This window comes from Adiantum capillus-veneris, chromosome 14 (assembly GCF_014529385.1).
Source record: "Adiantum capillus-veneris isolate H3 chromosome 14, ASM1452938v2, whole genome shotgun sequence".
NCBI lineage: Eukaryota > Viridiplantae > Streptophyta > Polypodiopsida > Polypodiales > Pteridaceae > Adiantum > Adiantum capillus-veneris.
This window is the reverse complement of record NC_140944.1, coordinates 56,378,263-56,405,272: the sequence shown is the minus strand read 5'-3', so window position 1 is coordinate 56,405,272 and position 27,010 is coordinate 56,378,263. Positions and strand designations below refer to the sequence as shown.

The 27,010-nt window shown below is 44.0% G+C and overlaps 1 protein-coding gene across 2 annotated transcripts; it reads right to left on the bottom strand.

The window, feature by feature from the left end:
• Positions 1-2,653: 2,653 nt before the first annotated feature.
• Positions 2,654-26,266, bottom strand: LOC147442417 (bifunctional protein FolD 4, chloroplastic-like). 2 transcript variants are annotated; one of them, XM_086528590.1, is made up of 5 exons: positions 26,095-26,263; positions 8,990-9,300; positions 4,538-4,774; positions 3,495-3,662; positions 2,654-3,067 (listed from the first exon to the last, which is right to left on the bottom strand). In XM_086528590.1, exons 1-5 carry the CDS (start codon positions 26,168-26,170, stop codon positions 2,888-2,890), a joined length of 972 nt encoding a protein of 323 aa, XP_086384716.1. In that variant the 5' UTR covers positions 26,171-26,263; the 3' UTR covers positions 2,654-2,887. The 2 variants fall into 2 exon arrangements, with proteins under 2 accessions (XP_086384716.1, XP_086384717.1); XM_086528591.1 differs by lacking the exon at positions 4,538-4,774 and having other exon boundaries at positions 26,095-26,266.
• Between the last annotated feature and the right edge of the window lie 744 nt (positions 26,267-27,010).

Here is a 27,010-nt window from a genome sequence, read left to right as displayed (position 1 = left end):
GTTAATATATATAAACAATTCATGGAATCTAAATTAGTATGAGTTTTATATAAAAATAAATATATGAAAATATAGAGAATCAAATGAGGAGGACTGTCCTCCTCATTTGTTTTATTGATATATATTTATTTACAAGAGGTAAAAAAAATACATGTAAAAAATAAAAATTAAGTGAAAATCAATGATTGATGGTAGAAGGTATTTTTTTGAGGTTTTCCATTGGAGTAGATTCACACCAAAAATAAAAGAAACTTGCATAAGATGATTTTTTATAGAATATATGATAAGAAATATCATGGTAATGGTGAGTAAATGTACATATCATACTTAAGTAAATAACGCACATAGATAGAATATTTAAATAAATATTAAAATAGTTAGAATAAAAATCTCCTATATTTAAACCCTATATACAATAAAATATTTTCACACAAATGGACCATTATATATTGTTATTTTCGTCTTAATTTATTTGTTTGACTCAACTAACGTAGTGATTAGTTAGCTGAGGGTTTTAAGAAGATATGAGAAAAGTCCTCTAACTCACGCACGCGTATGTACAATGAAATGGTAGGATAGCCACGGTGTTTACGTGATTTGGTAGGGTGAAATACTTCACTAAGACAATTCCGGATAGCCAAAAAACGACTATCACCATCCTCAGTAAGTTGGAGAAGATGCTCTCTATAGACAGCCATATGTCACCAGCTCTTGTGCCGGTTGTATCCAAGTCCTCCTGGTATCTACCTGAGTCAGGACCTAGCGGATGAGCCTGGTGATCTCAGACTGTATAAGAGTCAGAGAGGTGCATCCAATGAGTACTCGAAGGGGAGGGGCAATCTGTCAATGTTGAACCCATGTATCTGAAACCATGATGTCATCCTCATACCAACATGATGTATCTCCCTGCACAGCTAATTGTCGAGAGGACTACTGAAGTGCTAGGTGAGCATATCTATCTTTGGGGAGGTCCCATAAGCGGTGTATAAAGGAGACTGACCTGGGGAGTGCCTCAACCACTAGTGGGAGACAGCTAGCTCTGCTCGAAGAATGTCATGTGGTACTGAAGCCTCGGCTCTAATAAGCCGCGAGATCATAGAGACCACAGGTTTCTCCACGTCTCTCAATACATCAATGCGACCTGACCTCCCAATATGGTCCAATGAAGGCCCCCATATCTGAACTCCATAGAGCAATGCAGAAGCCACCAATGTCAAAAAGCCAAAGCTTCATCCGAGGTTCCTAAAACTAAATCTGTTGACATATCCTCTTCAATCCATTCAATGCTGCATAGGCTCTGGTCAGTCTAGTCTCTGCTACTCTCCTTAATGAATATGTTGGTCCACTAAAGACCACCCCAAGGTAGGTGTAAGCATCTGTACACTCCGTTGTCTCATGGTCGTATGTGAATGCAGGTGCTGATCTCCCAATCCACTGTGGGGTGGAGTTACCAAGTTTGATAGACAAACCCAATGTTGTAAGCAAACCTATGCAAAGCATCCAAGTGACGTTGCATCCCCTCCAGAGAGTCGGAGATCAACACCATATCATCAATATATAACAACAGTGGAATCCTTGTCTCTGCAGTTGTGCACCTCTATCACCATCCCTCTCAATATAATCAAAAACCTCATCCACATACATACCAAATATAGTAGGAGAGAGCAGGTAGCCCCGCTTCACCCTGATAGTGGAGTGAACTAATGTAGAAAACCCCTCTAGAGTGCGTACATGCCCCACTACTGACCTGTATAATGCCATGACCCCCCAAATCAGATTTGTGGGTCCTCCCATCTCCTGCAGTCTACGTCAATCTAGCTCTCGGCATTGTGTCAAATGCTTTGAGAAAGTCCACAAAGCTACAATAGATCCGTCTCCCATGTGATCTGCCCTTCTCAATAATGGCTCTCAGTGTCAAAATGTGGTCAAGAGTAGAAAAACCTCTCCTGAACCCTGCCTGCCCGGCTACGCTTATACCCGCCCTCTCTGCCCACCTACTGCTCAAGAAAGATGTGTACAACCGTGCCAATGTGTCCAATCATGATGGTGCAATAATTCCCAAGCTCCATAGGGTCTCCTGACTTGAATATAGGTACAATAGTAGATAAAGTCCCAAGTATCAGGCAGACCCTCACACATGGCACGGTTGAACATCACTGCTAGAAGCTCTGCAAGCAAATCCCTGGCATGTATAAAATGCTCAGCCACTAAGCCGGCATGATCATATGCTCTCCTAGTTCTCGTCCTATCAATAAAGAGGTTTTAACATTGAAGGAACAATCCCAAGAGACCTTAAACACCTATTTTCGATGAGTCTTAAACTCCAGACTTATTGTTCAACAGGAAACTAGGATAACAAACCTACCACACAAGAGACAAAACTAGAAAGAACACTAAAAGACCGTACTTAAGGTCATCACGAAGGTTTTCCGCCGTACACTTCCTCGACTTGTACCCTCCCTTTTTGCCAAAAGGCAGTGCCAACAAAGCCTCTAATTGTTCTATCAAGTTTTCAGTCGCTAAAAGAAAAGAAAACACAAAAACAGGTTTTATGCACCCCAAGCAACTAACATGTAGTGTTCTATAAGCAAGAAGCATTCCCTTGATGTGCTCAAAAATCATGGTTAGGTAACATATCTACGCTTGCAAACCATTAAAATAAGTTTCTCTATTTTCAAATTAATCCTTAAAACAGTAAGACATCCAAAATTGTTCCCAACGGCAAATTTGTCACTATCGGTTTCAGACCTTGCTGTCAATTTTCCAGGTGTATCATTTATTTGGGAACTCTATACATTTATGAGATCTTCCTATAATCATTTTCTGTATACATCAAAAGAATTTAAGTGAACTGTGGGTATTTGCATCGAGACCATTAAATGAATGATTAAGCCCGCAAGTCGTGTAAACCATGTCTGGATTTAGCTGCCAACATAGTATTTTGGAGCAGCATAGCAATTGTCACTGGTCCAACACCTCCAGGGACAGGACTGATAACAGATGCCACTTTTCGAGCTTCCTCAATACATACATCGCCAACAAGATGCAAATCTCCTGACGATGGATCCTGTAAGCGATTAAGAACTTGATTGGCATCATACCATACCATACGCCAAAAGTCTGTGCTATACTAAACCTTGGAAAGATGAGAAGTCAGCCATGACTTTCATTATACACCTATAAAACACTACATCAAATAAATCTCCAAATGCTATATTAGTGACCATCTTACTTGTGTGCCGCTAACGATCTCACTGGTGATGCTGCTCTCTATAAGAATGCCATGAAGTAACACAACAAGCATCCTCATACACGGCATGCATTTCAAAAGCTCTTCAAAAAATAATTTCTATCTAGATAGTACGAATCCAAAGCATGTAGACAACAAGATCTTATCAGGCAAGGAAGGAACAATATACAGAATTTCTAGCCTTCTCTGATACAATTGCATGCAACTGAACATGCTAGTAAAATAAAGCAAGGCGTGAGTATACCTGAGTATGACTGATTCCTACATCCAAAACAACTGCCTCTCTTTTTAGCCAGTCTCCTCGCACAAGGTTTGGACAGCCAGCCGCTGAGATAACTATGTCTGCTCTCCGAGTGTAATCTTCGGGAGTTTCAGTCAATGCATGCACCCTTGTTACTGTCGCATTGTGTTTCTGCATCAGACAGCAGAATAAATCAAACCTCCGGAGAATTTCCACCGATATTCTTTCCGCAAAACAAAAACCTTTTTATGACAGCAAATTAGCTTAAAGTAGGCTCAGGGGCATGTCTGCGACAGATTGTGCCACACTAGAAATTTAGGAAGGCTATACAAACTTGCAGCAGTTATTCTCCCAAATTCTGTTAAATACTCTCTAATCCAGACAATTCTCTTCAGTTGTGAATGTACGAAGAATTACCCATGTAGCACGGTAAGCTATTGCACATTTGAGCCATTAGTTTTGAATTATTGAAAACCAGGCCACAAGCATGCATGAGAAATCTCAGACCTGTGCCATTTGCCACCCTCAAGGGGCCAAGGAACCAAGATTTGTCCTTTTTTTTTTAATTTATGAGCTAGTATTGGGCGAGTCAAGATGCCCATCAGCCGCCCTCCCCACTTCATTATATTACTCGAACACAATGTACATGCTTGACAGAGTGAAGCTCACACAACAGGGGAGTTATGAGGCGTATAAGCTATTGGCTTCCACTATCAAAGAATAGAGAATGGATACCAGGTAATATCATGCTTTTAGGCATTGGACTCTCGTCAAAGTATTCAACAGCTCAGTTTAAATAGCAGGAGTACTAGAAACAAAGCATACTCTGAAAGTTGCAAATGATCAATTTCAGAAAATTTTATGGTGTTATCTTAAAAGGTGGTTATTCCAAAGTGGCATTAAAGCCGTGATGACATTAGAGAAAATGGTTGCCCATGTACTGACTGAAAGCCTGTCTATTAACAAAATGTCCTTCTAATTCAACCGTTGCCTGCCTTCTATACAGGAGAAGATATGCTTCAGATCAGTTGTGTTTAAATTTTTACCTGTAAGAGTAAGGAAATGGGAAGACCGGAAATATTGCCACAACCTATGACTACAGCATATCTGCCACTTAGTTGGATGCTATTCTTTAAAAGAATTTGCAAGCAAGCCTTTGCAGTGCAAGGAATGAACAAAGGCTGCTTTCTATTCAGTGCCAAACTTCCGATATTCATTGGATGGCAACCATCCACGTCCTTTAGCAAGCTTATGCTACTCATTATCTTATCCTCATTCAAATGCTGCAAAAAGGATGACCTGTAAGAAGCTTTAGAGTATGGTCTCTCTCTCTCTCTCTCTCTCTCTCTCTCTCTCTCTCTCTCTCTCTCTCTCTCTCAACATTCATTCCCACTCATCCTTGAGACACATAGTCGCACTTGCTCACACACATGTACCGTCTCTCACACACACCTGCACTAGCTCACACACACACTCCCTCCTCATGTTCACATATGAGAGAGGGAATTCACTTCAATCGAACACTCCCATGAAATCAAGCAAGAAGGTAGCAAAGGACGACAGGCGGTGGCCATCAAGCGAGCAGGACGAGGCCCTACTTCCACCCTCCACCTCACCCTCACCACCGATAGACCCTCCTCCCCCCCCCATCCCACCCCCCCCCCCTCCCACTAGCCGCACTACTTCCACTTCTCCTCCCGCTCCTACCCCCCCCCCCCCCCCCCCCGCCGACCCATGGGGCAGGACCTTCCTCGGCTGCTAGGAGATGTCTTGGCAGCGCTTTTGCCACGAGTCGCTTGGCGAGAGAGGGATAGCCTTTCTTGCGATCCCCCCTTCTAGTGCAGACGTCTCCCTTTGCAGAAGTTCCTCATGGACTGACAAGCTTCGACATTCGTCGTAGGTGGGACTTCTTTGCCTACGACTTCACATGGTTTCTTGGTGACTCTTCACCAGACTTTGAGGCAGCTTGTTTCCGAGTTCATGGAAAGTCCAGTACTTTCTCAACCTTGATGACACGCACAAAGGCGGCCACGTGGTCCCTTGGATCCCTATTTCCAAAATATTCCTTGTTAATACATTTTTGGACTTGAGAAGGTATGATCCTCCAATGATCTACCATCCTAAACATAGGATCCTCTATTCCTCCTCTATGTATAACTATTGCGGACTCTTGGCAGCAGGCCATTGTGGGTAGAGGTATTATTGTGCCTGGCAGTGCTCAATGGATTACTAAGCAGGTTCAGAACTGCCTCTTGGGCTTCCTGAACATCTATGCGCCCAATGTGGCAAGTGCACGTCAGAGTTTTGGTCTCACATTGTCAAGTCTCTAATGCATGCAGAGCAATGGTTCATTGGGGGTGACTTCAACATGTTGGAGGACCCCTCTGACAGGATTGGAGGTAGCCATCCTACTGTGCACGGGGCTGAGTTGGCAGCTTGGGAGAAGCTATGTATGACTTTCAGGGTTTCAGATGTTTGGCAGTACTCTGGCTTTGTGAGGTCCCCAGACAGCTTGGCCTTCTCTCGCTTGGACCGTAGAGTGGGAGGAGTGAATTTATCTCGGATAGATCGCTTCTAAGCTAGTGACCACATCTGTGACTTGGGTGGATCAGTTTGCATTTTAGCTGGGACATCTTTTTCAGACCATGCACCAGTGATCCTCACTGTGACATATAGACAAAGGAGGGGGAGCACGATGCTACACATCCCTGAGAGGATCTTGTTGGACTCAAAGCTCAGAGAGCAAGTGGTGGCTCTTTGGACACAGGGCTTGGACACGCAGGACTCCCCTGCTGACAGAGTGGCCTCTGGACTTGCTCAGCTTAGTCGCTTCTTTCTCCAGGAGTCTAGGGCTCGCCTGGCTACAGCGAGAGAGGAGAAGGAGAAGCGTCTCCGACGGGGTGTTGCTTCCTTCCAGAGGATGCAACCCAGACAATCCTTGGTTGGAGGAGTAGTTGCAACAAGGTCACCAGGAGCTAGCCAGCATAGAGGAGAGGCGCCGTGTGTTTGCTTTTTATCGACAAGCGTCCTAGTGGACCCAGGTGCGTGACAAAGTGACTGGGGCGTTCTTTGAGACAGTGGGATCCCGTCATTCGCACACTATGGTCAGCCAATTGAGGAGACCCGACGAGTCAGGGTTCTTCAGAGTTAAGAGGATATGCGAGCAGTTGCTGCTGATTTTTACCATGACCTGCTGTCAACAGAGCCTCAGTCTGAGCGTCACGATACATGCAGAGAGCAGGTTTGGGCACAGATGCCTTGTCTTGTGACTGAGGAGATGTGCCAGAGGCTTGAGCTGCCTCTTCAGCTAGAGGAGCTCCATGAGGCCCTCAGAGCATTTCCCCGAGGTAGTTGTCCCAGTGAGGATGGTTTGACTCTCCCAATTTTTTCTTGGAGTACTGGGACTTGCTTGGCTTAGACCTTTGCAGCGCTTTCCAATACATCTTGCCAACAAGAGAGATGCCTCACACCATGAGTGAGGGCTTGATCTACCTCATTCCCAAGGAGGGTGGCTCCTTGGATGAGATTCGGCAATGGCGACACATCACCATCCTCAACTCAGCCTACAAAATTCTAGCCAAGGCTCTGAGTTTGAGGATTCAGCCACTTCTAGAAAGCATTATACATGGGACCAAGACAGGTTTTGTCAAGGAGCGCAGTATCCTTGACAACATCTTTACTTTTTAAGAGGCGTTTGTCCTCGCGCACCTCCGAGGTGAGGATTTGGTGATACTTCTTCTCGATTTTGAGAAGACCTACGACAGAGTTGATTGGGACTTCTTGGAAGGCACTCTACACCAGATGGGTTTCTCAAATGCTTGGATTAGAGGTGTGTCAGCTCTCTATAGACGTGCACACAATCAAGTGATTTTGGCAAGAGGTAGAGGAGATCGTTTCATGCTCACACGCTCGGTCAAACAAGGCTGTCCTCTAGCCCCCTTCCTCTTTCTATTCTATGCTGAGCCGATAAGCAAATTCTTGGTTTCACAACAGGTTGGTCTGCGTGGCTTAGCGCTCCCTATTTGGGGCGATGATGTCACGTGCACATCAACCCTATGTGCATGTGGACAAGCTACTTCAGGTCTAGGGTTCAGGTCAGCTTAGGAAGTGTTCTGGCACCTTTGTGAGCCTGTACGCAGGCCGTGCATGTCCATCCACTTAAGAGTAGTTGCATATCCTCTGGTTGCACACAGCATGATCATCAGCATTATAGTCAGTACCCATCATGAGCATTTTACAGTGCATAGAACCCATTTTCCCTATTTTATCCATTTTTCACTTATTATTAATAAGTGACTTCGTTGGGTAACTGGGTAGGGCAAATTTGCTAAGTTCTATAAAAGAAAACAGCGCTAGCACTATCTGGCAGAAGAGGCAACAGAAGTTCACCAACTTACAGTGCACCTTCTCAGCAAGACCAACAGGTGACCTAGCGTTTCCAGCCAACAGCAGATCAAGGCCAACGTTTTTTGCTACAGTTCAGCCTAGCGTTTTCAACACTACCAGATCATAATATATCATTTCATTTCATCTCTCTCTCTCTCTCTCTCTCTCTCTCTCTCTCTCTCTCTCTCTCTCTCTCCACACACACACAAAGGGGACTGTATTCTAAGTACAACTGAATTCTAAGTACAAAAGAGACCTCTTGAGATGCTCAATGGCCTATCACCAGAGAAAGTAGAAAAGAGAGAGAACGATGTGTAGGCTATGTAAACATCAAGGTTGTTTGTACGATGAGTGTAAAATGAACCACTCGGGAGGTGCACAATGCCATGTGATGTGAGCATGATCCCGACTCAAAAGAACTGATGATCTCGCCCATGTGTGAAAAAAGGCGTATGTGTTACCCTGGAGGAGCTAGTTGAAGTATCCCACTGACTCCGAAGAGTATGCAGCAGCTCAGTCCAAATGGATATAGTGGAGGACTGTGCGCTCAGAATGTGAGCACATCCAGCCTTCCACATGGTCCAAAGCGTGATGCTGCACGCACTCTCACAAGACACGCCTCCTAGTGATGCATATCTCACTCAAGACCGGGCACAGCCCCAATAACCAAAACAGCCCTCTCTCTTTCCTATCCGTTCATGGGAGATATTAGAGCACAAAGATACGGGATAACAAAAAGAAATAGCCAGGCCCTACAGAGAAACGAGGAGGAAAAGAGAAAGAACAATGTTCAAGCATAGGCAAACATCTGCATGCAGAGAGGACCCTGAATAATGCACTAGAAAATGGCCATCCAACAAAGTAAAAAAAAGAAAGAACAAAGGACCTGAGTCGGACATTAGCCAAAGAATGAGGACCCACACAATTTATATACAGGGCAAGCAATTAACTGAAAGGATATAGATTTCTGAGCACCTGACTACTATGAAAGGCTGAACAAAACATTGAATTGCAATACTTCCCAAAGTAGAGCCGTGAGCAATGAGCTGAAAGTGTGTATGCAAGCAACATCATGCAACCTTGACAAGTTTTAACAGAAGGTCTGTAATAACCTTAGGAAGAGGAAGTTGCACCAGTATTCCATCAACAGATGGATCTTCATTATACTTCATCACACTTGCAAGAACCTCTTCTTCAGAAGCATTTTCTGAGAGTTTAGTACATGAGGATGCTATTCCAGTCTCGGCACAGGCAATCGTCTTGTTGTGAACATAAAGTTCAGACTCTCTTCGGGTGCCAACAAATATGACTCCCAATCCAGGAGTCTTGCCAACAGATTTTTTAAACGTTGCAACTTCCTTGGCAACCACCTGTTTGATTTCATCTGCTACAGACTTTCCATCAATAATAATAGCTTCCTCGCCTGCATGGTCAAAATGGTTTGAACTTTCAAGCTAAACAGTGGCCAAAACACTTGCACAAAACACAAATTAAGACGGGAAAATAAAAACAATACAAAATGTGGTCAGCCATTAGTTGATTAAACATTGGTTTTAAGAACCAGAACAATCCACCAAACCAGATTTAGCAATAGACCTTGATCCAACCTATTGAAAAATTTTCCCGTTTGTAACTTTACATCCATCAACTCTTTTCACTGGAGTCCAGCATGTTCTAACCCACACAGAGCTTTCTACAAGCCATTACAGGCAGAGGTACTGAACCACAGAAGCAAAATTAGTGTCATTGTTTTCCTTTGAACCCACTACGTACTTTCTACGAGCCATTACAGACGGAGGTGTTGATATCCTAGCACAATCACAGAGGCACAAAGCCAGCCAATTCCCGACACCTCAATCATACCAGCAAAATAAACAAAGTGTTGACATTTCCTACTTGGACCAGTGTGACCAAAATAGGAGGTGTAATTACTAATACCAAGTCTAAGCTATTGCGGAAACTTACTTGCTTGCCTCACCAAGAGAACACTAAGTGCACAACATGTGCCACTATATTCTAGCATTTTACGAGCCTCATCTAGTAAAATCACTATGTGAGTGCAATTATCCAAGTCAAATTGAAACAGGCAAAAGCTGTCACAAACCTGTGACGTGGCGTGCCCACAACACACACATACACTCTCTGCTGCCTGCTCACAGAAAGCTGCGGCTGCAGGCTGACGTGGCAAGCGGAAGTGATGACGTGGCTGCACCGTGGGCACTGGGCAGGCCCGAAAATTGCGGCGCAGTTTGCGGAGGTCCATACTGCTGACGTGGCAACGTTTTGCGGCAGATTTTTGAATGCTTTTAGATAAGCTTTTGAATCTTGCTTTATTCCACGCAAGTTGAGAAAGAGAGAGAACTCCTTTGCTTTATTTTATGCGAGAGAGAGAGAGAGAGAGAGAGAGAGAGCTCTTCTGCTTTATTTGTAAAAGCTAATATGGACAGCTTTTTGGAACTTGCTTTATTTTATGAGAGAGAGAGAGAGAGAAACTCTTCTGCTTTATTTTTAAAAGCTATTTATGGACAGCTTTTTGGAACTTGCTTTATTTTACAAGCAAGAGAGAGAAAGAGCCTTTGCTTTATTTGGGCTTTTGATTTTCAGCTTTTGGGCTCTGCTTTTGGCATCCCTTGTATTCTTTAAATAAGAAGGCAAGGCCTCATAACTCGGAGTATCTGGACGCAGAGTCTGAGCGTGAGCGCCTGCCCGCACTCTTGTACTTTAAACACAGATTAATACAAAAAGAAATACCAAAAGGGGCGCCAGTCTTTGGGGCCAATATCTCTAGGCATGGAACTCCGTCGGGCCAGTGTCGAATCAATTGTAAACTATGAACTGTTTTGAAGTGATTATTTGTGCTGTCGCGGTAGATTCTCGACTTGGGAGTGTCCAAGTCTGTTACAATGGTATCAGAGCACGGCCGATTTCTCTTCTACGGGAAATCCGATCCCTAATTTTTTTTAAAAAAAATCCGTGGCACTTATGGCTTCAGGCAAAGATCAGTCGACTCCCTCTGCATCCATAGATGCAGGAAGGGATCACAATGAACATTCAGGGAAGGAGTATGGCCCGCCTCGGCCTACTCCTGCGGAGCGTCGAGAGATGGAGCGTCAACGATTGATCGGCGATGCAACAAAGATGATGCTCAATTTTGTGAAGGATCCAAAATTTGCAAAATATATGAGCGAGACCTCTTTCGATGAGGTGCACACGCAATGGCAGAAGACCACAAAATCACCCCCCAAACCCGCTCTCAAGAAACCTCCTACCCCTAGGAAGTATATAGAGAAAGAATTAGAAGAGGTGGTTGATGCACGAATTGCTCAGCTTTTTGATGCGCGGAACAAAGTTAAAAAGCACGACAAAAAGCAGAAGAAAGGCACTAACTTCCCGGGCTATTTGGGTCGTCAGTCTACTTTTGAAAAGACAAGAAAGCAACAGAAGCGTGTCTGATGTGAAGGAGTACCCAATTCTTCTTCTTCTTCTTCTTTTGACAGGTCTTCTAGCTCATCTGACTCGAGCGAAGAAGACAGAAAAGGCAAAAAGCGAAGCAAAAAGCAACGCTTCGGAAAGGGCAAGAAAAAGGCAAAGAAGTCTAAATCTCGCCCCGTGAGTGACAGTTCTACAGAGGACTCGTCTACAGACAGTTCAGACTCTGACGACAGCAACTTTTATGCAAAGAAGAAGAATTTTTATAAAGCCAACCATTATGACTTTGACTTTCTGGAAGACAAAAGCAAGAAAGTCTAAGAGTTTAAGGAAGGTGGACAGTCAATTAAATTTGACACGTTTTCTGGTTATAGAGCTGCTTCGAAGGCTTTATCTTTTGTACGACAGTTTGACATCGCTTTCGCGGGAGGGCTTTACTCAAAGCACTCTAAGATTCGGAGAGCTGCCTCTTACTTTAAGGGGAATGCTCGAACTTGGTGGTCCACGCTTCTATTAAACAAGACTGTGCCAGTTAAATGGTTGAAATTCAAGAGGCTTTTTATTAATTCTTGGCTGACTCGAGAGTATGAACGCGATATACGAACTGCTTGGAACAATCTTCGGATGACCAAGAAAGATGCAATGGACGCTTATTGCGAGAGATTCTGGAGCTCTTTTCTACCCGCCTCTTCGTTTAAGAAGATCTCGTTCAAGGAACAGATTGAGCGGTTTACCTTGGGTCTACCTACAGAGATCCGAGATCATTGCTTGGAACAAAAGTCAGCTTCCATTCAGGAGTTGATGAGTCATGCGACACGGGGTTTTGCCATTCACTCTGGCAGTTTGACCTACCTTATTGATGAGATCATGACAGAAAGAGCCGAACCGACTTCGACAAATGAAAGTAGAAAGAGGAAGAGCAATCCAAAAAAGAAAGATACACGACCCAAACTCACTTCTCAGGAGAGAGCTCGCTACTCAGGAAAGGGAAGTGCTTTGGATGCGGGAAAACTGGACATATCTCCGCGAAGTGCCCTAAAAAGGCACAGAAAGAACAGAACGACAAGGACGATGGAAGGCCTGAGAGTTCGAGAGCAACTGAGGAACGTGGATGTAGATGGCTGAGATAGTCTCACCGAGTGGGAACCTGCTTCTGTGAGACGAACAGTGGATCAGTCACTAATTACCACGGCAGTTACCACAGTAATTCCCAAGGCATATAAATAGGACCCATTACATTGTAATGGGGTTGGCATTAATCGGGTGGCATTTGTCGGCTGTACATCTGCTTAGCTTTTGATTCATAATCCTTAACTCCTGAGCTGTTCTTGAGCTACATCATCTTTATTGTAATCTTTCATCTGTAATCCTAAATACAGCAGTACAGTATACTCAAGTCATACATACTTTGTACTCATTCTCTCTGAGTCTGAATTTGAATCTGAATATCGTTCTCAGTACTTCAATCTGTTTCTCATTTCAGTAGATGTATTTCAGTTTAGTTTCTATTTCCTTGTCTAGTCTACTGTTTGAACTAACACATCACTAGTAGCTTAAACTTCTAACACTGGAATCAGCTACCTAAAGAGATCATCTCCAATTCCATTTTGGCGATCACGATGGCTAGAGCTGTTGCTCGTTGACTAGAAAACTCATCTCCCAGTTGGAAGTTTCTCAGCTGCAGTAATGGCACCCAAAACCAATCGTGGTCGAAAACCATCCTACCGTGTTGACCCTATTCCTGAGGAGTCAGAAAGAGACTCTGACCTCATGCTTGAGCTGGTGATTGACACTGAGGCTCAAGAGGAGCACAGTCAGGCTGATGAGGCGCAGGACTCACAGCATTCCAATCAGTCCAGACGCAAAAGGGCAGAAAGGGATGCACACCAAGGCTAAAAGTTCTTGCTCCAGGCAAGGGGACGAGGGCGACAAAGGCAGTAAAGGAAGTCGCGGTACTTCCAGTAGACAGGCCAGGGAGGACACAGAAACTGAGACAGAAGCCGATATTAATTGGGATGCAGATACAGACAATTGTAAGAAAACTCCAAAGAGGCGTCCAGACTCTAAGATGAGAAGAGGAAGGACCAACGGTGATCGGCATGATTACACATCCTCGTTGAAAATCTCTTTTCCAGTGTTCAAAGGAGGCAAGAAGGATGATCCGGATGTTCACATCCAAGCTTTTGAGCAGTATGCAGAGCTGAAAAATATTGATGAGGATGACTGGGGTGAATACTTTCTGCAAACACTGAAGGAGGCAGCGAGAAAGTGGTACTACCATTATCCGACTTGCCAGCTCAGATCCTATAATAAACTACTTAAAGCCTTCAGACTGGAATATTTCGACAACAGAGGTGATGAGGATATTCTTTGTGAACTGGATAAGATTAAGCAGAGAAAATTGTCAATCCGAAGCTATGTTGAGAAAATCAAGGAGCTGACAAGGCAGCTGCAGGAACCACCATCAGAAAAGCAACTGCAAACATGGTTCTTGAATGGCTTTCGCAGCAAGAAGCTTAGGGAGCAGGAGGTGCCAGCACCGACGAAGAAATTCAATGATTTGGTGCAGCAGCTGGAACAACAAACTAAGGAAAAAGGTCATAAGAAGAGGAGGTCCAATAGTAGAAGTTCTCCTACTGATGACTGATTCAAGCCGAGTTTCCAGCAGTTCTGAGAGTAGCTCCGATGAGAAGACTAAGGATAAGTATAAAAAGGGGTCTTGAGCTAGGAAGATTGAAAAGATGGCTCGGCAAATTATTGAAATTAGCCAGACCAGACAACCAGTGAGAAGAATGGAGACTTGGTGTTCAAAATGTAAATCTAAGAACCATGTTTCCAACGAATGCCCACAATGTACTTATTGTAAAGCCTATGGCCATTTATGGAATAACTGTGGCATTAGGATTCATCATTTCAAAAAGGGCAAAGACTTGTCAGTGGTGGCATATACCAATGCCGAACCAGTAAGAGTGGAAACTGCCAACGCCTTCTCAGGAGGAGAAACCAGGTACCAGTGGTACTGGTCCAAGGCGCGGCAGATACCAAGAGGGTACTGGCCGGGGCCAGGGGTGTGGTAACTTCCAGAGCCGAAGTCTGAATTGCTATACTTGTGGAAAGTATGGGCATTTTGTGGCTCAATGTCCAGATACACCTGGGACTGTGGCTACTGAGGTGAAAGTACCAGAGCTAGTTCCAGTACGAGCAGTTACACGAAGCAAAGGAGTAGTGATTGAGGAAATCCCAGAAATTCCAGAAAAACCAGTCCCTACTGAAAGCAACAAATGAGCTCAACAGAGAGAGGTATGAAAGACCAAGGGTAAAGAAAAGGTGGTTGATGAATGGCAAAAACAGAGAGAACTAGCGGCGAAGATCACGGAGGATTTAGCCAAGAAGCTACCAGAGTAACCACAGAGTTATGAAGCACAGGTCATTCAAAAGATACCAACCCAATCATTGAGACAGATCAGTCAAAGCCTGGCATACCTGAGACCATGTTGGCTGCAGTACAAGGGATGATTGAAGAGTTGGGAGCTCATAGAGGAGCTGAAAGCACTACAATGAAGGAATGGCATTGTGAAGATATTACCAGTTCTTCGAGCTCCGACAACAACTCTGACCATGAGAAAGAGGAAATTCATGTCAAAATCTGTGACAGAATCCAGAAACTCATTGTGGAGTTGGAAGACATTAGAAGAACTTTGCTTGAAGCAACGAAATTCATCAGACAGCGAAGAAAGGCTAAGGCGGAGACCAGGACAGTTGACTTGACGACTGTTAGAGATGATGAAGTGCCGCTAATTCAGATAGATTACAAAGTTCGGAAACAATGGAAACCACTTTCGAGTGTCATTCTGGATAGAGGAGCAGGAGTAAACATCATGGGAGTACATCTTCAGCAAAGGATGGGCATCACAAATTTGAAGCCAGCACCTTTCAAAGTGCGGATGGCAGATCATGGAGTAGTGCAAGCTACTGGTATGATCGAAAATATGCCAAAACGAGTGGGCAAGGAGAAGTTCAAGACCAGTTTTCTAGTTCTCGATGTGCAAGGAGCATATGGAATGCTACTAAGAGGCGCCCATGGTTGCGAACGGCACAAGCTATTCACGACTATGCTAATCAAACTCTGACTCTACAAGGAGCTAGTGGCAGAATCCAGATTCAAACAAACAACACTAGAAGCTGGAGAAAGGAGCTGAGACCTAAAGAACTATACCAAAAGTATAAGATCAAGAAGATTGAAAGGATGTTAGCAACTCTAAATATTTTTCCCTTAGCAGAAATTGATCTTAATGCAGTTCTATTGAACAAGGAACAAGCTGACAAACAGAAGAAGCAGTTTCTAGACCAGTTTACTGAAATCAATTCAGGAGAATGATCAGTTCAGTTAACTGGAAGGCCGGAAGGATCAATTGAATCCAGCACGCCAAATGAGCCAGCACATTCTGAGGACACGGAAATCAAAACAGTGATTTGGAACTCAAAAGGACCGTCTTGGGATTACGCTGAAGAGTCAATCAAGAGAAAAGGCGGCGGGCTTAACTAGTTACTCCCAGATGACCAAGAAATCGAGAAATGGAACCTAGGCTCTAAAGACAACCCTAGAATGATCAAAGTTAACAAACATCTCAACCCTACAATGAAGGAGAAAGAACGCAAAATGTTTCAGCATTACAAAGATGTTTTTGCCAGGGAACACACTGATCTGAAAGGGGTGGATCCAGAGGTCTGCCAGCACAGGATACTATTCAAGCCAGATGCAAGGCCAGTGAGACTGCAGCGGTACAGAATGAATCCCAATTATGCTAAGAAGGTCAAAGAAGAGATTGATAACCTTCTCAAAGCTGGGTTCATCACTGAAGTAGCTAGTAGCGATTGGTTGTTTCCTATTGTAGTTGTTCCCAAGAAGAATGGGAAGTTGAGAGTACGTGTATTATAGGAAACTCAACGCTCAAACCATCAAGGATCCATTTCCATTGCCCTTTACAGATATGTTGCTTGATGAGATTGCAGGGTATGAGATGTACAGTTTTATGGATAAATATAGTGGTTACAACCAATTACAAATTGCTCCTAAGGATCGAGGAAAGACCACCACTTTCATTACAGAGTGGGGAGCATTTATGTATCTAATAATGCCATTTGGACTATGCAATGCACCAACCACTTTCCAACGGTGTATGATGAAGATATTCAATGAGTTTCTTCATCGGTTCATCGCCATATTTATGGACAAGTTCACTGTATATTTAGCTGAGGAACAGCATTTATTATTCCTGGAAATGGTTTTTAAGCGAAGTCAGGAGAAGCGGATTCGTCTAAATCCATTTAAATCTGTTTTCCTAGTCTGGAAAGGCCAGCTACTAGGACATCATGTATCCCGCGATGGAATAGAAATGGCCAACGACAAGATCCAGTGCATTCAGCAGGCCAAGGCGCCCCGGAATGCATTTGAGTTAAGTTCTTTCTTGGGATATATTAACTTTTACAGAAGATTTGTGCATAAATTTGCCTCCCAAGCTTTACCACTATATGAGCTCACAAAGAAAACCAGTAAGTTCAATTGGACTGCTGAGTGAGAGGAAAGTTTCTAGAACTTAAAAAGTGTCATTATTAGTAAACCAGTCATTGACAACCAAATTGGGATGTTATCTTCCATGTACATGTGGATGCTTCGCGGATGGCAATGGGGGCGATACTAGCCCAGCCAGATGGAAGAACTGAATATCTTGTATACTTTGCCAGTCGCAGATTTATCCAGGCTGAACAAAGTTATACTACCACTGAACGAGAAACTCTAGGGATGGTTTTTAGTGCTACGAAATTCAGGCATTATTTGCTAGGCAAATTGTTTCATTTCTATGTGGATCATCAGGCCCTATTATTCTTGATTAATAAAGTCATTATTCAAGGCAGGTATACGGTGAATGATGTTGCTTATGGAATTTGAATTTCGGATTTTCCATAAACCTGGCAAGAACCACTGTGGCGCTGATTTCCTCTCTAGGAGTACGGAGGGCTATTCTGAAGTGTCTTTAAGAGACGAACCAGTGGATGCTGAATTATTTCAGCTTGAAGCGACAGAATCAGTTGATCCTAAATTATATGAAGTATATCAATTTCTTTCTCAGGGTGGTTTCCGAGATGGTTGGAAGCAAAACCAGATGAAGGCTCTGTTATCAAAAGCTTAAAGTTAACCATCATTGGGGGCTTACTCTACAGATTAGGTGTTGATGGTATTCTTCGCCTATGTGTGCCTATGGAGGAGAGAATGCAAATTATCTTAGAGGCGCATAATGGAGAATCTGGTGCACTTCTCTACTGATGTTACTTACAAGAAGATTCTACAAGCTGGTTTATGGTGGCAAACATTGATATCTGATGTCAGAAGTTTTTGCAAAACTTGTGACATATGCCAAAGAATGGGTAGACCCACAGTTGCAGACATGACTCCCTTAACACCAGTACAACCACTGGGTGTTTTCATGAAATGGGGTTTGGATTTTATGGGACCTTTCAAGAAGGTTACTCCCAGGAAGAATAGGTATAGTGATGGCTACCTGCTATGTAACCAAGTGGGTAGAAGCTAAGGCTCTTCCTGACAACACAGCCAAATCCACTGCAAGATTTCTATTTGAAAATATTGTCTGTCGCTATGGCTGTCCTGTGGAGATTGTGTCGGATCAAGGGACACACTTCATCAATGATACTATGGAGATCCTTATGGATATGCTTTCAGTCAAGCATTGAAAATCCACACCTTATTATCCTAGATGCAATGGACAGGCCGAAAGCAGTAACAAGACCATTAAGACTATTCTCACTAAGATAGTGCAGAAAAAGCCAGACCAGTGGGATTTGAAGCTTTAGACTGCTTTATGGACATACAGGAAAGCTTATAAGGTCACTACAGGATTAACACCATTCAGAATGGTATATGACATTGAAGTTGTTGTACCTATGGAGTTTGTTATTCCAAGTCTTAGAATGGCTGTAGAATATGGGTTAGATTTTAATCACAATCTTAAGAAGCGACTGGAGGAACTTACCCAGTTAGATGAACTGAGACAAAGGGTTATGCTGAAACAGGAGATTGTTCAGCAAAGAAGGAAACACTAGCATGATCGAAGGATTAAGGTCCAGGAGTTTCAGAAAGGGGATCTGGTACTCCAATATCATTCCAAATTGGGGCCTAAGAAGTCGAATCTAAAGATAGCCTGGGCAGGACCATTCGAAGTGGACAGGGTTTTCTCCAACGGTACGGTAAGACTGAAAGACCTGTCTGGATTACTGTCTGGATTACTGCTGCCAGGGGTGTATAATGGAGCCAAAATCAAGCTCTACTATTTGGAAGCTAGAGAGCCTTGCCAGGAACAGGGTACTAAAAATCTGGGCGATGGAGACCAAGAAATTCCAGAATCAGCTATCTTGGGACTTTTTCATGTGCAACCTACCAGGACCAGAACAGTGGGGACAAAGTTATCAGTTTTTAGGCGACCAACGGTCAGATGGAATATTAGTGGTAATCATTTCAATGAGGGGTGAAAGTCTTGTCCAATGCATGTCTGCCACGTCAATTGCGGTCCACAGAAGTCTAGGAACGGTAAGTGGTGGAGCTTTTATGGCGCGAACGCGTATAACAGTAAGGCGAATAGGCGTTTTTCCTCGCAAATCCCCTGCGCGACGCTTACCTCCTGTTGTCCACTCGCCATCGCCGAGCTCTGAAGTTTCTTCACTGCAGCCGCAAACCTCATCCTCTGAGGAGACTGTGGATTGTCGTCTGACTTTGCCACCCACACCTGGATACGGTTTCGAAGAATCAAGTAAATCATCTTCTTCTTCACCTGCTTTATCATCTTCACGGTGCATGGGTAGGAGGAAACTGTCAAAAAAGATGCAGAACACTATCGACGAAACCCAAGCTCTTATTACTGCTACAAAGACAATTCTTCCACTCATCCCGTGCAGCAAAATTCAGCGCTGTGTTTACTGAGCAAGCTAAAGCTCTACTCCAACTGTGGGACTTGCATGTGGTTTTGCAAGCCACGAGGATTGAGTTTAACACAGACATCATAAGGCAAGTCCTCGATTCTTTCAATGCTGAAGATGGCAATGCTGTGATTTATGGCCAGAAGGTGTCTGTCACACTAGAAAGCATTCGTATTCTGTATGCCAAACTGGCCCATGCCATCTGTGGCAACTGCAGAGCAAATCAATGCAGCTCTGAAGGAGAAGGAGGAGGATGATGCTAAGCGGAAAAGGAAAGCCAGTGCGCAAGGGATTCCAGTTGCAGGACTGGAAGCTCCCGCTGCCTATCGATTTGTGGCTGAAGCTGTGAGCTGAAGAATAACCCGACATATGAAGAATAACCCGACATATGTGTCAGAGAAACTTTTTGCCATGCTTTTAGCAAAAAGACTAGATTCCAAAGTCTCTCTCGACCTCTGCCAGATATTGTCGCACAATGTGCTTCAACAAACTGCCACGCTGAAATCTCAAAGTGTATTCAAAGCTTGGTATGTTTGGCAGTTTCTGTACTGGGCAACTGCTCTAGACACCCATGATCATGTGAGAATGGCTTGGAGTCCGAAGCCGTTTCCACTCTCCAAAAATATAGACTTGTCCTCGGATGAAGAAGAGCCAGAAGTCAGTCAACTCCCACTGGACTGAAAAGAAAGGCTGCACAAGATGAAGCTGGCAATTCAAAGAAGCCAAGGACGACACTAACTAAGAGCACTGCTCTACTGAAGCAACTGGAAAGTCAAGTCAAAACAGTGTCTACTAAAAGAACTCCAGTTAGCCAGACTGAACAACAGACTGACCAGACCACTGGTGGAATCAACCAGCCAGCAGGCCAGATTTAAGTAACCACCAATACTGGCCAAGATCAGTCAGAAAGAGCCAGTCATGAGCAATCAGCAGACCAGGTTGATAAGGGCAAAGGCCCAGCTTCTCCAAATCCACTTGGCCGAGTCTCCATCCCATACAGTGAAGAAGCCCTGCACTTAACAAAGAAAGACAGGTTACAACAGCTGCAGACTCATCTGCTCAAGGGACGTCTTCTATTGCAGAAATCTGATTATGCTGCATTACTTATATGGCTCCTATCACAATCTATGAGCCAACTGATTCTAACCCAGCAACACTTAATGACGGTTGTTCAGTACTCATACACTCATCACGGAATACTATTGTCAATTGTATGGGACAAATGTTGGATGCTATAGGATCAGAAGATGAACTAATTAAGATAAAAACTGAATTAAGGGAGGCTGAGGAGCAGATTGAAAAACTGGAGCAAGGGAGAGCAGCCCAGAACTTGCGCCACACTCTCCTTGAGGCTCACTCAGATAGGACCATTCAGCAGTTACAAAGTAAGCTAGCCAAGGTAGAGTCTGAGATGCAGACCATGCGGGAAGAAAAGGCTGGAGCACAACGAGCTGCTAATAGGTTCGAAACCATGCTAAGAATGAAGTGAGTTGAGTTCAACTCTTTACTGATCCGCCACAATGCTCTAAAGGCCACATTAACAGAAAGATATATCTATAATAATCTGGCCAAGATCTTGAATCCAACAGGCAATGCTGTTTTCGACACGGATATTGAAGTCTCTTATGGAAATGATACAGAGTAATTTGCAGGATAAACTTACTGAATATAACAGTGCTCTGACAAATCAAGCTATCCTTGATTACATTGAACAGCAGACTACCATTGAAGAAGATGAGGATAAGGAGGAAGAAGAAGCAGAGAAGGAGAAGGATGAACCAAACGAAGGGCATAATGATGATGATGATGATGCCTCTCCTCCATCTCCACCTCCAGGACCTGGTACTGGTGGTACAGGGCCAACTGGAGGAAATCAGTCATAGGCAGACCAGCCAGACCAGCATGAAGGGCAGTGGTCGAGCAATCAGAAGTTAGGAGAGCAACAACCCAGCAACACTAGGAATCCACCGGCACACCAGTCACAACACAGCAGGGAAAGGCAAAGCTGTGACTGAGGGACCAGCAGATGATGAGCAACATTCATTACATCTCATCACGTTGAACAAGAGATTGAGACATCAGCAGGCTCCTACAACCAAGCGGTATCTGGAGGATGATGATCTTATCTCTGATCTGGAGCCCTTTTAGCGATTGTATGTCGGAGCCAGGGAAATGGTTGAGCATTAGAAATCAGTTGTTTTCCATGATTAAGAGGCCTCCCAATTACCTGCGCATCCCAGTACAATAAAGCTGTTAGAAAGGATGCCTGAATGGATACTAACTGCTGAAGAGAGAGTAACCAATCCACATTGGCAACGGTAGTCTACTGCAGATTGTCACTCTCTGGCCATGGAATAAGAGCTTCTGTTGGGGAACAAGGCAACATATAAATGCATGAAGGATGTCAGGAATCAATTGAAAGAGGTCTTAGTGCAAATGCAGATTGCTAGGGGAGTTTTGGATCAAAGGGTGCGGACCATTCTTGAAGACCAAACTGCCACCAGCAAGGGACCTCAAACACGAACGTCAGTGGGAGAACACGCAACTGCTCTCCGGCGACTATTTCAGCTGGTTAGAGTAACCAGAAAGATGATGCAGCAAGAGAACCAGGCTGTCCTTAGCTTCTTGGAATTTGTGCCTGATTTTCGAGTTCTCTTGTATGCTTTACCAACATGAGAGGCAGAGTTGCCAAGATTTTTTCCAGCACTTTACCTTCAACATCTAGAACCAGTCGATCGACTCACATATTTCAAGATTACTATGATCTTCAGGATTGGTATGAGCGATCGACTGTGGAATGGAAAACTTGGCAAACACTGTTCAACGATGCTCTCCAACTGAATGATCTCCAGGAGCTGAAAGATGAGATGTAGAGGATCAAACTGTGTATGGACCAGTGAAAAATTCAGATCAGAGGCCTCACTAAGATCACCAACCAACTGCTGCAACTCACTGTTGAGTCCTCTAAACTGCCTGAAAAGGACATTACGGCTAAACCAGGCCTAGGACCACAGTACAGAGAGATGCCTCAGATTCTTTTTGAAGCTCAGATCAAAACCAATTAGCCTCTCCCAGAAGGATGGATCCATACAGCCTCGCATTGTCACAAACTGGCCAGAACTCAGATCACCAAAGGCAAACGCACGCTCTATGATCCCGACACCAAAACTTATCATCCTCTCACGCCTTATGAAATTGAGATGACCACAGAAAGGCGGGATCAGCTTGAGCAGGAGGCCATTTACAGGCTCAATCAGAAGGAGAATGCTGGCACTGGAACTTCTCAGACGCCATCCAGGCCAAAGGGTAAACGGAAACAGGTTCAATGGAAGGATACTTGGTAGTTCTATCTCAAAAGTCAGTCAAGGATTTTTCCTTCTTCTCAACTGGAACAGACTTTGAGTCCTCGAATCAGACGGTGAATTTTTCCATCAGTTTTTACAGCAGACGATGGATTTTTCCACTCAGGGGTTGGTGTCATTTGGCTAACGGCCCTTGGAATTACAATTATAAGGACGTTCAGTACTCAATGAGCAAAATATCAAAAAACTCAGACGGTGGATTTTTCCTCAAAAATTTTGGAATCTTGCCAAAATTCAAGAAAAGAGGGAAGGATGTAGAATGCTAAGACAGTCTCACTGGGTGGGAACCGGCTTCTGTGAGACGAACAATGGATCAGTCAGTAATTACCACGACGATTACCACAGTAATTCCCAAGGCATATAAATAGGACCCATTACATTGTAATGGGGTTGGCATTAATCGGGTGGCATTTGTCGGCTGTACATCTGCTTAGCTTTTGATTCATAATCCTTAACTCCTGAGCTGTTCTTGAGCTACATCATCTTTATTGTAATCTTTCATCTATAATCCTAAATACAACAATACAGTATACTCCAGTCATACATACTTTGTACTCATTCTCTCTGAGTCTGAATCTGAATCTGAATCTGAACATCATTCTCAGTACTTCAGTCTGTTTCTCATTTCAGTAGATGTATTTCAGTTTAGTTTCTATTTCCTTGTCTAGTCTACTGTTTGAACTAACACATCACCAGTAGCTGTAAACTTCTAACACTGGAATCGGCTATCTAAAGAGATCAGCTTCAATTCCAGTGGATGAAAAGGCAAGATGAAAACACAACTTGTTCCAGATTGCGTGGATACCGATCCCAGCACGATGGACGAGAGTACAAAATTTTGCCGAGCTTGGGGCAAAGTGAAAGACCAAGAAGCCCTGATCTTCTTTGATGAAGGAGCAAAGGCCAACTTCATTTCACCAGAATTGGGGGCGCGGGGCTCGAGATCACTCCCAATCGGATGGGATCACTTGCGGAGGCTGTTCTAGCGGCACCCGACAAGGACGTAGCCAAAAGGCCTGTCATTGGCAAACTTCGGTTGCATTGTCAGGGGTATTTGGCGCATGAGGACTTTTACATCATGCCTTTGGAAGGTTGTGATGTCCTCTTGGGAATTCCCTGGTACCACAAGAACGACGCCGTGGTCGACTATCAGGCGAGGAAAGTGACATTGACCACAGAGAAGGGCAGAACTTGACATTAAACTTTAAGGGCGAGTCTGTCCCTATTGTATCGGCTTCGGCCATTCCAAAGTTGACGAAATCCAATCTGTTTGTTTACTCGATCTTTTTGAAAGAGTTGAGTGATGAAGATAGGACAACTATATCTGAACTTGATAAAGAACGCCAAGATTTTCTCCACGCTCATGCCGATTGCTTCTCAGAAGGCCTATCAGCCGATTTACCACCCGCTCGTCCTGAAGATCATACCATTGATCTGATACCTGGAAGCACACCGCCTTACCATGTGAGCTGAGCCCAATACGAAGAGATTATGAACCAAGTGAAAGACCTCTTCGAAAAGGGTCTTGTCCAACCTAGTACTTCACCGTATTGCTCTCCAGTGTTGTTGGTATTGAAGAAAGATGGATCTTGGAGAATGTACATTGATTATAGAGCTCTCAACAAAATCACCATCAAGAACAGATTTCCTATTCCTAGAATCGATGATATACTTGACAGACTTCAGGGATCCTGTGCTTTAGCAGGATTGACATGAAAAGTGGATATCATCAGATCTAAATCGCACCGGGAGATGTCTACAAGACAGCCTTTCGAACGACTTTTGGGTTATTTGAGTTTTTGGTGATGCCGTTTGGCCTAACCAATGCTCCTACGACATTTAACCGGAAATTGGACAAGATTTTTCAAGAGTACAGACTATTCGTTGGCACTTTCTTTGACGACATCATTGTTTTCTCCAAGGATGAGGCAGAACATAGAGATCATCTGCTTCAAGTCTTTCAGGCATTACGAGATCACAAGTTGGAGATTAATGCGAAGAAAAGTGAATTTTTTTCTCCCAGAGATAACTTTTTGGGACACATTGTGTCAGCAACAGGAGTGCAAATGGATCCGGCCAAGATAGAGACTATCCGTGATTGGCCGGATTTGAAGAATGTCCATGAAGTTAGAAGCTTCTTGAGATTGTGTTGGTACTATAGGTGGTTCATTAGAAACTTTGCAGAGGTTGCTTCCCCTTTGCATATCTTGACACAGAAAGGAGTCCCTTTCTCGTGGGGACCCACAGAGGTGACTACCTTTCAGACTTTGAAAGAGAAATTGACTACGGGAACAGTTTTGACTTTGTCACACTTGCAGAAGTCATTTGAAGTATATTGTGATGCTTGTGGTCGTAGTCTGGGTGCGCTCTTAATGCAAGAAGGCCATGTCATTGCTTACGAGAGCCGATTGTTCTCAAGGCCGGAATTGAGAGCACAGATTTATGAAAAAGAGCTTTTGGCGGTTATCCATGCTCTTACTCAGTGGCAGCACTACCTACTCGGAGCGGATTTTACTGTCTTTACAGACCATCAGAGTCTACGCTACTTCTTGTCATGGAACAGCAAGCGGCAACCTATGGTTACACTTTCATTAGCGTAGCTTTGCTACATGTGGAGCCATATGGCTTCAGATTTTACGAAGCCAATGTTTCATGCTCGGATGAAGCACATTGAGCACCGCTATGTTTGAGGGCAGGTTTTGGAAGGAGATCTATAACTGGAGTATCGTTCTACGGTGAACAATACAAAAGACATCTACATGAAGCCTATTCCTCAAAGAATTTTGTCATCACACTTTCAACTTCTTTGTGTTGTTTCAACAACACGAGCTGAAAGGGGGTGTGAATTTCATCCCCCGCCGCTGTAACAACCAGAGTTATATAGCCACTGCGAGGAACCCAGTTTTCCAACACCCAGACCAGGCATATAGAGTTACAGCACTATTTTGCTCATGAGAAGACCATGGATGGCTCCATTCGACTAGAGTATTGTCATCACCTCTCTATGACCCTAAGGCGTGAGCCCACCACGTGGGCTTTCTGTGTTGACCACATTGCCCACGTAAGCCATCATATATACCTTTGATGTGTGAACAGGATACGCAAGAAGCAATCTTGATTCTTGAGTACCCAAATTTACTTTTTCGAACAAGATCTATGGCTCCCAATTGGTGTCGGCACCGGATATTATTTGAGGCCCTAGATCCGACCCTCTCATGCCCACGCAGTAACGGTAGCTCATATACACAAACCTAGACGAAAAGAAAAGCCTCTTACAATACGCATTGCTAGCTCTCTAGTCTTAACCTCCTAGGCAATGATTACAATTTGTGTGTACAATTCTGGCCCAGCTTCTTGTTTACCACTCTTTCGATGCTTTGCCCGTTTACAAAACAAGCAACACCTCGAACGTAATGCAGAGAAACAGGGGAACTTACCGTGGGAAGATGGCCGAGAAGAGCTGGAGGAAAAAGAGCGCGAATAGGCAGAGGCTCTACACAGCAGCCGCCTCATCTGCTTTTTGAGAAACTCACATGCTAAGGCTTAGAATCTGCAATGCTGCAACGTTTATAAAAGTTGGCCCTTTACGGCTCGCCACGAGGTTTGCAAATAAAGCTGAGGCACGGCTAGCGGACACGTGACACATCGCATCCAATGAAGAAGTGTCCTTTATGGGCTAGGTCACTGGCATATCCAACACGGGCATGGGAGATGTATGCCAACACGGGCATGGGAGATGGGATCAAAGGCTCCCATCAATTTTGGGCCCCCACATTAGGCACCCGCCGTAGATCTTGTCGCGAAAGTAAAATCGGGTATTTTTGTAAACTCGGATACATTGTACCCGAGTTTACATTGTCCACAAAAGCCCGAGATCTATAGTGCTCAATCATCCCACCGTAGATCACATCTCCTCCCATGCTCGTGTGAGATATAGGCGAGGATCGCATATGCTCATGCGTACCTACCAACCTTCTCAACGGAACCGGTTGCGTGGCTAGACGGGGAATCATCATTAGCATTCAATGTTAAGATGTGACTCTGATGTGACTAGTTTAGAGTAGTTCCCTTTTATAAAAAAAAAAACAATTGAATTATATTAAAGCAAAATGAAAGAAGGTACAAAGACTCCTGAGAGAGGATAGGAGCAATCCTAGTCTACAGAAGAGAGACCGAAGGGAAGGGGGAACATTACAAAGGGAAGGATAGAAAATTGGCAATGGCATACATTCTCTGAGGACTGTAATGAGATAAAATAGTCTCTCTCCACTTTTGCCATCTAAAGGACTTCTGTATAGCTTTTACATCAAATGATTCAGTTGTGGTAACATGCCTAATCATATCCTCCATAAT